This window comes from Diceros bicornis, chromosome 1 (genome assembly GCF_020826845.1).
Source record: "Diceros bicornis minor isolate mBicDic1 chromosome 1, mDicBic1.mat.cur, whole genome shotgun sequence".
In the NCBI taxonomy this organism is placed as follows: domain Eukaryota; kingdom Metazoa; phylum Chordata; class Mammalia; order Perissodactyla; family Rhinocerotidae; genus Diceros; species Diceros bicornis.
The window spans coordinates 17,707,565-17,725,073 of NC_080740.1; the positions used below are offsets into that span (position 1 = coordinate 17,707,565).

The 17,509-nt window shown below is 37.8% G+C and overlaps 1 protein-coding gene across 3 annotated transcripts; it reads right to left on the bottom strand.

Moving 5' to 3' along the window:
• Window positions 1–2,178: 2,178 nt before the first annotated feature.
• On the bottom strand, window positions 2,179–17,179 carry ARRDC3 (arrestin domain containing 3). Of its 3 annotated transcripts, XM_058529158.1 has the most exons (8): window positions 16,667–17,177; window positions 12,595–12,676; window positions 10,591–10,738; window positions 9,464–9,566; window positions 8,860–9,116; window positions 8,362–8,524; window positions 7,932–8,086; window positions 2,179–4,955 (listed from the first exon to the last, which is right to left on the bottom strand). In XM_058529158.1, the coding sequence occupies exons 1-8, from the start codon at window positions 16,944–16,946 to the stop codon at window positions 4,899–4,901; spliced, it is 1,245 nt and encodes a 414-aa protein (XP_058385141.1). In that variant the 5' UTR covers window positions 16,947–17,177; the 3' UTR covers window positions 2,179–4,898. The 3 variants fall into 3 exon arrangements, with proteins under 3 accessions (XP_058385141.1, XP_058385314.1, XP_058385229.1); XM_058529246.1 differs by lacking the exon at window positions 2,179–4,955 and having other exon boundaries at window positions 7,972–8,124; window positions 16,667–17,179; XM_058529331.1 differs by lacking the exons at window positions 10,591–10,738; window positions 16,667–17,177 and having other exon boundaries at window positions 12,595–12,678.
• Window positions 17,180–17,509: the final 330 nt, after the last annotated feature.

The window sequence follows — 17,509 nt, forward strand, 5'->3', positions numbered from 1 at the left end:
ATGAAAAGGTGGGGCCTGCCCGGTGGCATAGTGGTTAAGTTCACTCGCTCCACTTTGGTGGCCTGGGGTTTGCAGGTCCAGATCCCTGGCGCACACCGATGCACCCCTTATCAAGCCATGCTGTGGCAGGTGTCCCATATAAAGTAGAGGAAGATGGGCACGGATGTTAGCCCAGGGCCAATCTTGCTCAGCAAAAAGTGGAGGATTGGCAATAGATGTTAGCTCAAGGCTAATCTTCCTCACACACAGACACACACACACACACACACACACACACATAAAAAGACAAAATATTTCATCGTTCAGCCATGGAGTTTTGAGAAATGCTGATTGTTGACATAGGAATTCCGCAGGTATAATAATTGCCACCATCTCAGTATTGACAAAGTTCTATCTCAAAAATATCAAGCCATACATATGCTTTGGGATTAAGAATGGCAAGATTATTTTTCACTTATTAAGTGCCCCAAATCCTCAGCTCAGTTACAGCTTGAGATTCATGAAAACAAAGTTGCCTATTCAGTGTCTCCTTCCCTTACTTTTCTTTGGTGTGCTGCAGAGCTTCTCCAACTTCACTGTGCTTACAAGTCACCTGCGAATCATGTAAACAGGTATTTTGGATCTACTCCTGGATAGAGCTTGATATTCTGCTTTCCTAACGAGCTGCCAGGTGATGCTATTGCTACTGGTCGCTATTGCTATTGGACAACACTTGAAACAAGAATATAGTGACCTCTTTTCTCCTTTCTTCTGTAAACAGAACTTTTTCTATTGGGAAACCCATTCTGTGTGGCATGAAACATGACCCAGGTATTGGCCAATCAGAATTTCCCCTAACAAGTGATTTGGGGACTCCAGACGGCATTTCTTCTGTGAGCTCTAAAAGCTGGGGTTGTCTTTCCTGGCCTATAAACATGAAAGAATAAGGCTGATAGGAAAGAATAAGGTGAATATGAAAAAGGGTAAGTGAACAGAGATGGGAACAGAACAAGCGTGTCCCCAAGCATTATTTGGATTTCTGGAACCAAACGTGCTTAGTAGAGTCCATCCCTGGAATTACGAGTTAATAGTTTTTTTAAGCTAGTCTGAGTTTCTCCCTCTGAGACAATCAGAAGTCCTGATAAATATACTGAGCTCGAATATTCAATGTCATAATTAAAGATGAGTATAGATGATTTAATGTAAAAGCAGAGCCAGCTGTCACTTGTGTGACCTGAGACATGTACTGAACTCAGTCTAAAAGGATTCTAATGCAAATTTAGAAGCAATGTGGTTAATTTTCAATGTTCTAATAATTGACTTGGAGCATTGTTTCTGTACCTAAAGGTGTATCATCACCTCATGCCTTTAGTGATGAAAAGGACTTTGGATAGCTACTTTTCTACTTTGTAGATGAAGAAATCAAAATTTATCCATCTTGTTCAAAGCTACATCTATAGTCACAGAACCCAGAACCTCGGTCTCCCCTTCTCATGCTAATTCTTCCTCTAGTCATTTTTATTTCTTACTGTATTAAGATGTTGTGTGGATTGCTGGCTCTTAGTTAACAAGGATGACAGTGTACTTCTGTAAAATTGATTATAAATGTATTTGTGTAAATGTCTCTTTGTGAGACTTTTTATACGTGTATGAACATTTGAGAATATGGGAGAATCATAGGTACACAACTTGACAGCTCATCCATGAACGTATAAACACTGAAAGGTAAGTTCTAAATGTGATTTCAAAAGTACTTGTTACAAATCACAATAAAACTCAGGCATTCTTTGAGAAAGAGTATTTCCTCAATTTTGTGTTTTTGTAAGATTAGAATAATTAACATGAGGTAAGTTTTAAATTTATGTGTCCTTGAAATACTAGAAACTTGGACACATCACAGTGAGAGGGAACTGGTACCTGAAAATAAAACTACTTTACTTGGTTAAGCTTGATTCATATGTAAGACTGAAATTTATATATCTAACGTGTAAGTTTTATAAAAAAGCATCCATAACTTAATTATTAAAACAATTAGTATTAAAAATCCCTTTAAGCCTTGAGTAATTTTGTTTACTATAGTCGAGTTCTAGAAAGAATTCTTATCCAGAATGGCTTAAAATAGAGTTTAACTGTAGTCTTAATAGTGTTTGCATGTATGAGTTACTAATATGATCAAGATTCAAATAAATCTCCAAACAATTTTACAAAAAAGAAAAAAAACAAAACACTTTATTTTCCACAAGGAGGAGCAATAGGAAAAATTAAATCATTTCCCACATATTGTTTTCTTAAAACAGAGCCTACAAGGACATATTCAGCACCAAATAAAGGAAAAAAAGAGAGAAATTACAAACAGCCATAGAATATAATCTATAAAGCAAACATTTAATATTGCACTTTGTTTTGCTAACATTTTGGATTTTCCTTTCCCTAATTGAAAAATCAGGAATCTATCTTGAATACTGGAATACAACTGTGAACCTCACATCTTATGTCAGAAATTGACCAATATTTAGAAAAGTGTAAAGTAATGCCTCTAAATAAGAAAGTAACGAAATACTTTAATAGGAAAAATAAAACTTTATTTGATAAAGTTTTATATATTTAAAATTTTATCACATTTTATTTTGTGACCCAGTGCCAATTATCAGAATATTGGTCATTCTTGCTTCATGTGTTATTTATAAGAGTATATGGTGATAAGTATTCCAATGCTATGCATATCAACAATTGTTCCCTAGTCAGTTAGACATAAGAAGAGAGAAAAGAAAAGGGATTTTCTGACAATCCCGCCCCCCCCAAACAAAAACAAAACCACCAAATGCCCTTTATGCCAAATATTCCATTAGCTTCTTTTGAGGGAGACATTCACAAAATGATTTAACAACAATAAAAAAATATTTCACCCCCATTTCCTTATTATCTAGTATTAGTTTGCTACGGGAGCCCAAACCCTTTATCCGAATCACTTAAAACGCGATTCATTTTTACACTGGGCTTTCTTCACCCTGTCAGCATTTTACAAACATGAATTGTCTTCCATGTTTTCTTAAAGGCCACTTATGGAAAAGCCTATTTGTTTTGTATGAAGCTTTAAGACAGTATTTAACCAGGCCAAGCACCAAGCCAGAGTTACTATTACTTTCAGCCACTTCATTAACTGTGGGGTTAAATGGCAAGACAGATGTTAACACCCATTTCACACATATGTTGCAACATCAGAGATGCTGATTTTCGTTAAAAACATCAAAGCTGAATTCCTTTTAAAGAAGACAATCAGTACACTTGGTACTTTGGAAAACGCAGTTGTATGTAAGTGTCATCATGAATGCTGGTATATTTGTTATATTTGTATGAGCCAACTGTAATTTATCTTTTAATATAAAATATAATGTACTGATGTGATCATTCTTTCTATCTTATCTATACATACTTAAAGTGAGTGATTTCTCATGTTTAGCAAAATGTTCTTTAGGTAACGGAAAAAAAATACTTTCATTTAAAAAAAAAAATCACAAAAATATAAAAGTTATTACTCCAGCACACATTCTAGTATTTGTAATTTTGAAGTTACACACTTTTAGAATAAACTTGGATTTTCAAGCTCTATCAAGCTTGAGCAAGACAGGAAATATACAAATTGAGTTCTCTAACCATAACCTGAACATATATATATTCCTGCTCATTAAAACACTCCACACAACAGCAAAAATGATTTCCAACATATGTGTTTTGGAGGTAATTAAGTAACTCTGTATAAAAATAAATGCACTTTCTCCTCCTCTCCAGTGACTGGAAAATTTCCATACCTTTAAAATAATAAAAATAACAGTAATTTTTAAGAGCAACAGCCCTTAACTCTTTGCTGGTGCCTGCCATACTGCCCTTCTTTACTCCATTCTTAGCTCTGCTAGTTTCTTCTTATATGTAATGATAAAAAGGGAATGCGGGTGGGTTATCACTTTTGTGTATGTCCCTTTTCCAAATTTCCCTCTCCAAAAAGCCAACCAAACAAACAAACAAAAAAATAACTCAACAGTGCAACAAAACACAAATAGCATTCCAACAGTTTGGCAAGTGATGCGTTCACCTGAGATTAAGTGATTTTAGGCAGTCAGTAACAAATTGCTGCTTTGCTCTAATAGTAGAAAGGCAACAAATTCTTAAAAGAAACGAAGAAGGTGTACAATCTTGACAAAGTCTCTTATTAGCTTCCTCCTCTTATCTCTTTTCCCATGTATCTGTTGCGTATCTACTACAGTAGGCTGCAAAACATACAGCAAGAAGGATTGGCTTGAAGGCATTTGATGTTTGTAAAGAAATCCACAATAGGATCCAAGCGGAAGAGGTGATACATGGTCAGCCTAGAAGGACAATTCTGAGCATGTGCAGACGCAGGTCAAGTCCAGGCTATATTAAATAAAAAAAAAATGTCAGTGCGTTTTTTTCATGTTAAAGTTTTTTCAAAGCTTTCTTTTGTTCCTTGTTGTGCTGACCACAAACAAGTTTTAGAAGAGTATCAAGAGTCTGGCATAAATGGAAAAAAAAAAAAGCTGTAGTGACATTGAACTGCACAATGTAAGCATTGAGCATGTGCAAATTTTCAAATCAGAAGGAAATCATCCCTCTTTACAACGTGATGTCTTGACACGTATGACCATAGGCTAAGACGACTGCTCTTAGTATGTGCCAGTTTTAAAGGACAAAAGCTTAGATCTTCAAGCATGTTGGAGCAGTCCCAGAAATGTTGCTGTAGGCTTCTAAAGCATGATCACTGGTTGTTTCGTGTATCTGCCATTTTTCTGGGCAAAAGCAATTCCACTTCCTCTGAAAACGTGTCTCCAAGATACTTCTCTGTCCTCAGCCAGGAAGAGATACAGTTCGGAACCCACATCGACTTGATTTAACCAAGTGTTCCTTCAACGAGAGGGGCAGGATGGTCTATCATCTGTTGACTGATCAGGATTTGGATCAATCTACAAAGACAAGAGAAAAAAAATTTTATTTGATAAAGTCTAGCAAGAATGCAGCAAATGACTAAGATTTTGAGTACTAGTTGAGAAATGTAATCAGAAAGAACATACACAGCTTCCATGGGGTGGAATGCTACTACTATTATCTATAAGGTGCCTGACTTTCAATTACTAGATTAACAATAAAATTTATAAAGGTATGCCTGAATAGTTCTTTTTCACAAAAGCTAATGGTAAAATTTTATCAGAGAATGAAGTTTTACTCAGCACTTAGCAGTACTTAAGACTCAAATACATGATGGAGAACATTTTCATAGCAATGGTCTCCTTTTTTTTTTTTTTTTTTGTGAGGAGATCAGCCCTGAGCTAACATCCGCTAATCCTCCCCCTTTTTTTGCTGAGGAAGACGGCCCCGGGCCAACATCGGTGCCCATCTTCCTCCACTTTATATGGGACGCCGCCACAGCGTGGCTTACCAAGCAGTGCGTCGGTGTGCGCCCGGGATCCGAACCAGCGAACCCCGGGCCGCCGCAGCGGAGCGCGCGCACTTAACCGCTTGCGCCACCGGGCCGGCCCGCAATGGTCTCCTTTTGTAAAGTATCCCTTTCATCCTTTCACAGAGAAGTCAACTCAGCTCTTCTCTGGGCTTTGCGAAGAACGCAGTTGTGTAAACAATGTTCTTGTTGCTTATGTGAGGTAATAACTCATGGATGTAAAACCCCAGAGACAGCCTAGTAATAGTGTGTATCAAGAAATAGCCATGCTGACTCTACAGGCTTCCCACCTTCTCTCACTCTGAAGTCACTTTCATTTGCACATACACTTAACAAAAGTAAATACATTTCAGTTGCTTCTCAGGTACAAAGAGAATGGGCACAGGAAGGCAAACTGTTGGGTTTAATGAATTTCTTTTGCTGAAAGATCTTTCGGACAAGACCCATTTACTTGAATTTAAATGGGGACAATCCAAAGTACCTCAGAAACTTTAAGTAAACACATTTTTGAAGGAAAAAAAGCCAAATAACTTTTCTTTCTTTTAATGACTATCCTTTAAAGAAAAAAAAGAATTTAAGATAGCTTTAATATAACCTAGAACTTTTTCTCCTCTATGGGGCTAGATGTTAATTAAATCAGACCCTGAACCAATTTAGGGTTTTAAAAGTTTTTAATTCTCTTAATTATCTTTAGTTCATTTAAAAGGAGGTAGAATTTTACGAGAAATTGCTTAAAAGTGGATACTTCATTTGCCATTCTTTTAAAACGCACGTTGGACAGCCAGGAAGCGTCCAGAAATGAGTGACTTAATAAGCAAGACAGAATAAAAATGCAGTAACAAAATCTGTAACATGTAGGAAAACATTTTTAGCATCTAATGGACAATTGTATCAATTGGGATTGTGGGGTAGAAAAATCACATCTCATCAAGAATTTGCCGAATAGGGCTGGCCCCGTGGCTTAGCGGTTAAGTGCGCGCGCTCCGCTACTGGTGGCCCAGGTTCAGATCCTGGGCGTGCACCGACGCACCGCTTCTCTGGCCATGCTGAGGTGGCGTCCCACATACAGCAACTAGAAGGATGTGTAACTATGACATACAACTATCTACTGGGGCTTTGGGGAAACAATAAAAGGAGGAGGATTGGCAATAGATGTTAGCTTAGAGCCAGTCTTCCTCAGCAAAAAGAGGAAGATTAGCATGGATGTTAGCTCAGGGCTGATGTTCCTCACCAAAAAAAAAAAAAAGAATTTGCAGAATAGATTCTGAACATCCTATAATCAATGAATAAAGTGGATCTCATATTAACCACATTCAAAGGAAAACTGACTCTTCCAGTCACAGTATTGGGTGCAGGGGAAAAGCAATTTGTTGAAGAGTGAAAACAATCCCTTTTATGTCTTATTTGGGAGTAATATTTCATTATAAAATAGCTGCCTCAACTATACTAACCAAAAGGAAAAAGCTATATATATATGTACATATTCTGAAATTCCTGGATGTCCCCCCAGCTCCTTGCCTTTGTATCTGCTGTTCCTCCTGCCTGGACTATCCTGCCTTTTGAGGACTACTTGTTCTTCAAGATTCAGCTTAACAATCACCTTTCTCAGGGATGCCTCTCCTGATTCCCAAGGCCCAATAAGCTGCTCCTCAAATGAACTGCACATTCTTATCACACTGTTATGTAATATTTTGCTTCTAAAGTTTGTTTTTCTCACCAGTCTGTGAGCTTCTCTCAAGTAAGGGTCATGTTTTATTCACATAAGTGCTTAGCCGTCATCAATGTGAGATGAACAAAAATAATCTAACAGTGTAGGCATGTTGTTTAAGATGTTATTGCAAATATGTTATTTTCCCCTATGGCTGAGAATGTTAAAATATGCAAGAATTAAATTGGAAAAGGATGATGAATAAGATAAATTCTATCTATTTCATCAATGCTTGCAAAATGCCAGTTCTACTGAATACATTAAAATATGAATTATTCAGGGCTGGCCCGGTGGTGCAAGCAGTTAAGGGCGAGCACTCTGCTGCGGTGGCCCGGGGTTCCCTGGTTCGGATCCCGGGCACGCACCACGCACTGCTTGTCAAGCCATGCTGTGGCGGTGTCCCATATAAAGTGGAGGAAGATGGGCATGGATGTTAGCCCAGGGCCAGTCTTCCTCATCAAAAAGAGGATTGGCAGATGTTAGCTCAGAGCCGATCTTCCTTCAATAAATAAATAAATAAATAAAATATGAATTATTCCTTTAACTAGCATTTTGCAAGCATAAAGTTAGATCATCACCTTTATTTCCCCAATAACGTAAGTGAACAGTCCTATTTCTGGGTTAAAGTGAGTAAATATTGACAACCCTAATCTAACTTTTAATCTGTCGTTCTACATTATTTTTCTATTTTTATCACACTTATCAAAACTTAAAAAGTCTGCAATGCTATTTCCCAAGAAAGACAGCTCATTTCATACTTGAGGAGTTGACACTTACCTCTGAATAAAGAGGTGGAGGCAAAAACCGAAACTCCTGGATATATGCCAACAGTGGTCCTTGAAGCGCTCTCTCAAAGTCATCACAAGCACTCACCGGTGCAAGATTGTTCCGCCTTTGTTCCTCTGTTACCACTTCTGCATAGCTGGGTGGTGCTGAAGGAAAAAGATACACGCAATTCGAACAGCATGTTCTTATGCATGTCAAAATACACAGAATAGTAGGTATTAAAAAGGAATGTCAAGGTAAAATAATAATTATTTGTTTCGCGATCAAAACTAGGGGGATGTATGTTTTAAATACAACATTAGGGGCACATCTACTCTCTTCCGGTACAGACAAAAGTTTATCTAATCATAAAATATAAGAAGCAAAATTATGTTCTTGAAAATAATAAGAGATTAAGCTTAGATAAGTATTAGCAAATTACCTTCAGGTCTTTCAGGCAGGGATAAACCAAGCCAGTTCATATTCATGCTGCACTGACTGCTTACACTTGAGGTTCTGCTACCAAATGGATGTAGAGGAATGGTACCGATGACAAGTGGCAAATTAAGAAATAAATCCATAGCTCCAGGAATATCCACATATACCTAAATATTGAAAGGAGACATTAAGTTTAGGATGCTAAGTACTAGTTTCTTTTTTAAAACTAATAACCCAATTTTAATGTTATTTGAGGCCCTCATTTACTTCACTTTTCACTTATATACAGATGATATAAGAAAAGTTTCCCCATTATGTACAATACTATACAGTACACATTTACATGTAAGGTAAAATTAGTAATTATAATTCAAACTATATAAAGATTTATATATATCAAACATGGAATATAAAATTCAAACCTTCAATGTAGGATAAAATGATATCCTCATGACTTTATGACTTAAACAAAACAACCAAAAACCCTTAAATCTATACATACCATTAGTGAATATTCCACACGGATTATACTACAGTCGAGGATGGAGGGAGAAACTGGTGGAATTTTCAGCAACTTGCCATTCCACGTCTCTGTCTTTCCAGACGATAATGACTCCCCACGCAAGTTAGCCACAAGCTGTTTTACCTCCTTCATTTTCCCTTTGGCATAGAAGGCCTGTGTTTGGTAAATGGCTGCCTTTGGCACCACCATTCGGGAAGAGCAGTTCTCAATCTCAGCAAATATCTGAATTGATTCACCTGGAGGGAAAAAAAGGTATCTACTGTTAAACAAACAAACAAAAACCCCCAAAACAAATGTAGACTCTTAGGCTCAAGTTTGAAAGTTCAATGGACTACATGGATGAAAAGCTGTCCTAAGAATGGCAAGTAACTTCAAGTGATAAAAAAGAACTACTCATCTACAGTACCTACCTAAAAAAGGAGACTACATTCCAATTTACGAAAGGAGACTGTGTAAGCACGGTTTATGTTATTTTACCAAAGAACACTGTATTGTGTTTGCATTTAGCAGAAATATTGTAAATGTACACACAAAAGCTAAGTGAAAAGAGAGAATTTTTTGTGGGAATCCACCTCATACATACCTGGGGTATAGCCCTTCCTTTCAATTTTGGCACTTAAGGATATTGGGCCTGAGGTACAGAACCAGCAACAGAGAGTCTTTTCTTTTGTGCCTGCTTGGGGTGACTGTAAGAAATAAAATTAGAGAAAAAAGATCAATGCACGAGTTGGGACGCTAATAGGATGTTTTAAAAATACAATCCTAAATTCTTGGAGAATTTAAAATTAAAAGCAGTGTTGCATTTTTCTGTATCCAAATATCCTTTTTTTGTTGTTTTCTTAAACTAACCAACGGCTTCTGAATTATACTATTATTTCTGTCTCTATATAAGTTTCCATTCATTAAAGAAAAAAGGGTACAGGGCTTAACACCATATTCCACAACAGTTTTAGCCCACACTATTTACATATACAATAATTAAAAATTAACCAAACAAAAAAAAAAAACCCTTTCCACATTCCATTTAAACTGCCTTAAAAAAAAAGGCAGCTTGGAAAATAATTTGGTTATAATCACAAATGTTAACATCTTTTTTTGAGAATGTAAAAATCAATATGCAAAAAAGAGAAAACTGCTCATTTTTAAGATTCATTCTTATTTCCTTAAAGATGTTATCATTTGTTTAAACCAAATAATATTTTTGAAGCCAAATTTGAATCTTGTGAAAAAATGCAATTAAGAAAGATGTCTTTTAAAACAGAATTAAGTTTTTTCATGAAAGTGAAATCTTCCCATCATTTGACAACTATCCCTATATTGGAATAATGCAATGCAGTACAAATTTTAGATTATGATATTTTCAAGTTAAGTGATAATGTCTTATAATAATTGATACTGCTGTTCCTCTTACACTAAAATTATCCGGGGAACAGATCTATTTTTTGTTACTGCTGTTATCTTCTGAGTAAGAGATATTTCATACCATATAATGGTCTTTCTTTTAGAATTTACTTCAAGTTATTATAGTATCAGAAAATATGAGCATATTCTTCAATAATTTGCATGCTTTTGACTGTTTTTTTTTAATTAGTATTTATGGAATTTAAAAATAAAACTATTTTAAAATTATGAAGATTGCATAGTTTAGGCGATTGTTCTTTAGTATTTATATGCCCAAAACAAAGAATGAAGAACTCAGTCAATTCTTACCAGTAATGAAGGAGTGTTGATATCTATATGCTCAAAGACTGTAAATTCCTTCTTTAATTTTACTGGTAGAAGCCAAGGCCTGTGCAATTCGGCTTTCACCCAATAGCGCACACTGCCATGTCGGCCTTCGAATGAGGTAGCAAGTGGTCTGTGCAGAATATAAAGGTCAATATATTAATCGTATACCTCTTTCTAATAATTATACAGTAGGTCATTATAAAAGTGTTACTATATTGTACTGTTTATATATCAATGAGGTATCAAACATATAATTTTTTAAATTTCCAAAGGGATACGTCATTGGGGAAGAAACCTTCTGTTTCCAATAACAATAGATAATAGTTAAATATTATAGAAATTTTTCTTAAAAAAAGCCAGAAGAATACAATCTCTTTAAACTAAGAAGAGGCTACTTTTAATGCTGGTGGCAAAATTATGAAAGTTTAGAATTGGGCAAGTCAAGAATTTAATTTAAAGATAAAGTTAAGAATGGTTTAACTATGTCTATTGAGAAATTCTAGACACTGGTTAAACATTCAGACCAAATTCCCTACAGTGTCCCACTTGTCATTAGCTAGGAATTATTATCTCTTTTTATAGCAACTAATTAAGAAGGTCTAGAAAAGGCCTAGAATATAGTTTCAAAATTTTCACATTTCATAAAGTCCACTGAAACTCTAAAATACTGCTTTTACATTTCCCAGTTTATTCACATTCTAACTTTTTTTGGCCATGTTTTCTAACTTTATAGCTTAAAAAGAAAAAAAAAAAACCATTTCTATTGACTTGTAGGAAGAGAATCAGAACTGTTTTTATTAAAATCTCCCAGATTTTATTACTTTTGGAAGGTTTTATTTTAGTGAATTTAGACTTTTTTTCATAATTTCATTATAAAAATGTCCAATGTTCAGTTATTTCCAAGGTAGACTGCTACCTTAGATTCATGAGTAGTATGTTTTTACAATTTTTTTTTGCATTTTAGACTCCTGCATTAACTTGTATAGCACAGAGAAATAAAATGCAGTATTTATGTTAGCCTTCTACAATTTATTTTAAATGACTCTGGTTTATAGACAGAATTTTTAAAAAACATATTAAATTACCTCCATCCTTCGAAAATACTCAGGCCCAGTATTAGCCTTATTGTATTCACAGACTTAAAATATTTCGCTCAGAAAGTAGATTAGATTAGGGCATTATATTCAAAATCATGTTCAAATAAAATGGTAAATGAAATACTCTGAAAAATACCATTTATGAACTCTATTCACATATAACAACTCAAGTAATAGAATTAACAAAAATACAGTATAATGTACAATTGGCACTTGATAAATTCTTTTGTAAGTTTATCTTCCAGAACAGTGGGCACAAGCGCTGCTTTGCATGTTTTAGTATCTGCTAAAGGCATTATTTAAAAAAATTTTTGTATACTCTCTTAACAATCTGTTACCACATTAAAAATGTATCACTTTCCTTCTTCCCTTCATTCTCGATTTCAAGCCTTCTGTTAAAGTTTCTCTGATGGATGTTCTCTCTCAAGTCCAGGTCATAATATCTCGTGTGCCCATCTCAACAGTTCTTTGCACAGAAGTTACTGAATTCACACCAAAAGAACATCACGTCTAAAGTTAGAATATTCCTAATTATTTTTTAGAATATTCCTAATTATTTTTACCTTCTTAGCTAATGCTAACTGATGATAAACTAAGCATTTATTAAATGCTTACTATTTGACTAGCACCTTCCAATTCACTCATTTTAAATGAAACTACTCAAGTTAAAAAAACTCCATCAATCTTGAGTACTAAGAATTGAGCTTTGCTTTCCGTAATTTTGCCACAACAGATTAAAAAATAGCTTCTCTTTTAGTATATTGTTTTCCTCTAGCAAGTTTCAGTAATGAAAAGGGTTTTTTTTAAAACTAAAAATATTTAAATTTAGAATCCTTAATTTTAAAAGAATGGATGTTTATGAAAAGTGCCTATTACTTATAATACTTACGTCTGTGGAAGCTCGAAGCTGAATGCATACTCATGCCTTCCTGAATGAATAGTGTTGAAGCCTTCTTCCGAATTATCATCATCTAAAACAAACGAAAAGAGAAAACAAAAAACTTATTAAAACTTGACACCCTCCCCTGAGTGGCATACCTTTAAAGCTACTCGTATAATAATTAAGGCCACAGCTTTGGAGCCTGAGAGATCTGAGTTCTAATTCCAACTTCATCACTTCCTCCAGGTAAAATAGTCTTCAGTTGCCGCCTCTGTAAAATGGGGATAATTAATACTTACACCCCATGGACGATTTTTTAATGGAAAATGACCCAAACTGTAAACCACCTGTATCTAATACAGTATATGCTCAACAAAAGATTCAGATCTCAAATCTCATATGAAGATGTTACCTTTGTCTCAAACGGTTTACTTAAATTTACCATATTAAGACTATATCCATAATGAAAACTTTTCATGTAAACCTAAAAGGTTTTTTTTAGGTTTTTTAAACTGACATTAATGTCAGTTTTGATAGAAATGTGAATGTTACAATTCTAAAACCATTAGAAAACTTTGTCAAATAGATGTTGGAGTTAAAAAAAAGGAACAGTGATTTTAATGTCAGTTTCATAGCTAAAAATAAAAATTCTCTCTTGAACCTAAAATGACAACACCCAGCCTGTCCTAGCAACAGCTAAAAATTTGCTTATATAAAAAAATCTATCTTAGATTTAAAAGGTGGCTGCTTACCGGGAAACACTGTGCCACATCCTTGAAAAATAAAAAGTCTAATTAGGTTGTTTCCAATTGCTAGAAAAAAGGGGAGGACCTTTCATTTTGTATCAATTTCTTTTGGTCACTGGTTACTTTCTTAGTGTCTCCAAAATAAACATATTAACGAAAATGTGGGAGAGGATTCTGGATTCTTAAAATTTTTTTTTTCTTTTTAGCGTTCTGACTAGATAATATAACTACACAAATGTCTTATTTATGTAGTTTTCTCGGTGTAGAAACCTTTATCATCAACCATGAGAGGACGAGTAACTGACATTACCATTTAACTTTGCCCTCACCAAAAAAGTGAACAGACACAAAAACGTGATGTTTCTCTTAAATCAAAGGAGAAAAGGAAAAAAAAAAGCGCCTCTATGGGATACTTTTATTCAAAAACCATGGTGATTGACTTTTATCTCAGTCCTGTTTTCCTCGTCCCCTGTGCAGATCCTCCGAATGGATTTCAGCACCAAAAGCCGGCTGGTGAGTTGGGGGCCATTTAAATCCTCTCCCCTCGAAGGCGCCCAAACAAACTTTGCCTCCCTTTCCCTTTCTTTGCTCCTCGCTCCGTTTTTGTGCCAGCTCAGCAGTCTCATTGAAGCGAGCGGCGGCGGCCCCGCCGTGGTAAACAAGTGCTGGGCTGTCAATCAAGAACTAGACCGGAGCAGGAGAGGACCGGCCTAAACCGGCGCGAGCAGATCCCAGCCGGCCCGCCCGCGCGCCGCCGCCGCCGCGCGCCCCGCTATACATACGGCATACGTCGCGCGGCGCTCGCGCTCGCGCCCGCGCAGCCTAGCCTGCTGCACTGGGGGCGGGGCCGCCGCGGCGCAGCGCTTCCGCTTTACACGCCCCAGCCGGTGACCGGTTCTATCTGGCTCGGGCCACCCTGACACCTTTCCAGTTGCGGCGAGGGAAACTGGGGCGGTGAGGGGGGAGGGCAGAGCCCCAGGAAACAATGGGGAGGGGGCAGGGGATACTCGCAGAGGCCCCCACCCTGCTCTCCGTGTTAATACCACTTTTCCTTCCCCTCGTGGCAGCCTTTGCACTCTCCCCCCGCAGGTCAAATCAAGGTAGCCCGTCTGGTGACTACATAGGTCGGCAAACACGCTTTGTTTCAGCTAAGAGGAAAACAAGCGTTCACAGAAGCTACCTGACGCCTTCCACCCGAACAGGAACGGGGTCCTGCTAACCCTGCCCACCCAAGTTCCCTCTGAATAGGACTGCAAGCTCAAGTTGCAACCAGGGCCATTGGGCACCTGTAAGGCCTGCTGGAGCTTCTGCCCTCTATGCTGTTGGAACCTGAACTTGTTTCTTTCGGGGGCCCCAAGAGGGGCGACAGAACGTTCTGTGACATGAGCCCCCGGCGCATCCCGAAGCCCGGGGAGTGACGCGAGTCGGGCGGCGGAGGCAGCTCTGGAGGGACCTTTACCGGCGCACGCCGGTTCCAAGCCTCGCCCCAGCCGGCGCAAGCCCACTCTCCCCACCCGCCCGCGCCCAATCCAATCAGAGCCTGGCATCGCCTTAGCAACAGGCTAACAAACCCGGCTCCGCCTATCGCCGTGCCCGGGGCGGGGTCTCGGGAACCAGGCTAGTTTGAGAGGTCCCAGTTTTAAGTCATTGAAACTATTCCAGTCTAAGAGCTCGTCCACGCTTTGCAGGGGTTGCGGGGCACCTCGTAGGGTGTGGGGCACGGAGTTTTCTTTACCATGAAATCACGGAGAAACTAATGAAATTGTGTTTGTGCCTATTAGTCGTTATTCTACTTTTACCCCACTGCAAGCCTCAACTCCTTAGAAACCTTTGTTTCTCCTCAACCATTTTATCAAAAGCTGCAATGTCCAGAAATGGTCAAACACAAACTCATGTGTCTGCTTTTCAACAAACACCAGGACTGTCATTGGGCATTTACAGTTCTTATCGGTGTTACCGCTTGGTGAGATTAACCAGAAATTATTTTCAGGATGCAAATTACCTATATGTAACTGAAAACCAAACTAAAGAATTGATTTCATCTAAATATTTTAAAAAGTAACGCATTGATGCTGTAACTCAAAGCATCCTTCATTTTCTACACTTGCCTTAGTTCAATTAGCACTTCCTCATGGAGGTCTATTTTTTAATATAAAAAATAAGGTAAAATGTGCTCTACTCTGAAAAATCGTCAACATTTAAACTGAATACTGCATTAAAAAGGAGAAGCACAAAATTACATAACCAGTTTTAACATTATATTCTTCTTGGGTTAGGAATTAAGTCATCGCCACCACCTGACGCGTGTAACCAATCTGCTGAGAGCAGAACAAGCGCCCCTCCTCACCACCCCCCAGAACTGGTCCGAAACAGGATTGAACCGCTTCTAACAAAGGGTGGAAACTTAGAAAAACAAGCTTAGAGTCTTCTATATTTCCACAATGTAACCATTTAAACAATAGATTGAAAATCTCAGGACCCCTTCTCCCTTTGACAACCCTTTATCTCCTTTTTTTAAGCAAAAAATCAAATCCAAGGTGCCGAATACTTTTTCAGTTCCATTTGACTGGCAAGGGTTTCATTGAATGCACGTTCCAAAGTTAGACATGATGCTCGGAAAAGAACATCACTGACCCTAAATGGCTTCTAAAACTGATTTGAAACATATCCTAATGATAGATACTGTCTTTTAAAATAGAGACTGCTTGATGTAAATTTCTAAAGAAACTGGAAAGAATAGGGAAAAAACACGTGGGGTGTTGATACCATATGTCAAAATAAGCCACAGAAACCCTTCATATCAAAGAACAATGATCAATTCTTTAAAGACTTTTGCGTGTCAATATTAAAAATGAAATACACCTATTAACCCACTTAACGTCATCCCATTTCTTCACTGAAGCTTAGTTTTTAACATCTAAGGTTGCAGAGTATAAGGAAAAAATCTAATATTGGACTACAGCTTTTAGCAATTCACTTGAAACCATATTAGTAAAACTACTGAATCGGATTTAAGCAGAATTCATAAGTAAGGTGCAAATGGATTGCAAGTGCGTATGGCACAGACCAAGCCGGCTATAGAGGTAGTTGAATTAAGTGCAGTTTGCAGTCACTTTGCAGATGCCTGCATGCATTACAGCTTAACACACGATGAATGTCAAGGAGAATCCAAATCTTCCAACTTTGCTAATCTTTATCAAACTGCTATCTATGTGTTATGCTGGAAGTAGAATTGTGTTATGCTGGAAGTAGAATTACATTAATTTAGAAAAACTGAAAAGGCACTCTCTCAAGGAAAACAGGTCTAATGATTTCTGAATAATATAAAAACTTACCTCTTTCGTGTCCAATTAAGATGTCTTTATGGTTGAAATATTCTACTTCTTCAGTGTAATTCTGTGTATAGGCAGTATTGGAGCCGGCGTTTCGAGATTCGGTCCAGCGTACTTTCGCATGTCCTCTTGCATGAATTTTAAGCGATTTTACTCTGATTTCCCCAGTAACTTCTAAATTCACCCTTCCTGAGACTGTATCCCCACTAGAATACACAGGGACATTGCTGTCATTGAGACAGTCAAAGCTTATTGTCAAACTCTTCACCTTTCCCAGCACCATGTTTATAACAAAATCTATAAAAATATAATGTAAGACAAAAAAAGTCAAGATCACATATAAAATGTGATCTTCACTTAACACTGATCGATGTCTTTGCCGTGCAAAAAGCTTGCAGGCAGGATCAGTGATTCTTTACAAATAGTTCATTGAGATTTCTTAAAAAGTCAGGGGAGCAGAGAGGCTGCTGCTCCGCGCTGCCGCTAGTCTCAGTGGTCTCCTTACAAAGACGGGCGGTTGGAGGCTGCCAGCTCACTTTAAGAGCAGCTTTGTGAAAAACAACCGCAGTGCGCATGCGCACGCGCCGCGGCTGCTGCCCGCCCTCCCTGCGCGCCCCCTCCCGCGCCGGGCTCGCTCCCTCGCTCGCTCGCTCGCGGGTACAGTAGGTGTGCAGCTAGGGGAAGACGGCTCTGGGGCTGCCGGGAGGCTGAACCTGACTTCTCTGCATTGTGGGCTCCTATTGGTAGGCAGGCTACCGTAAACCCTCGACGTGCTTACCTGGAGCCCCTTACCGAGCACACTCGTGTGGAAAGATGATGGCAGAGGGGGCCCTGGGGGAGAAGGGC

Excerpts from the sequence above, each read along its gene's own strand:
- ARRDC3 (XM_058529158.1), bottom strand. The coding sequence starts at position 16,946 with ATGGTGCTGGGAAAGGTGAAGAGTTTGACAATAAGCTTTGACTGTCTC. Across the intron at positions 12,677-16,666 it reads CTTAATTGGACACGAAAGAG|ATGATGATAATTCGGAAGAA; the intron begins GTAAGTTTTTAT and ends CGTTTGTTTTAG. Across the intron at positions 8,525-8,859 it reads GTGTGGAATATTCACTAATG|GTATATGTGGATATTCCTGG; the intron begins GTATGTATAGAT and ends TTCAATATTTAG.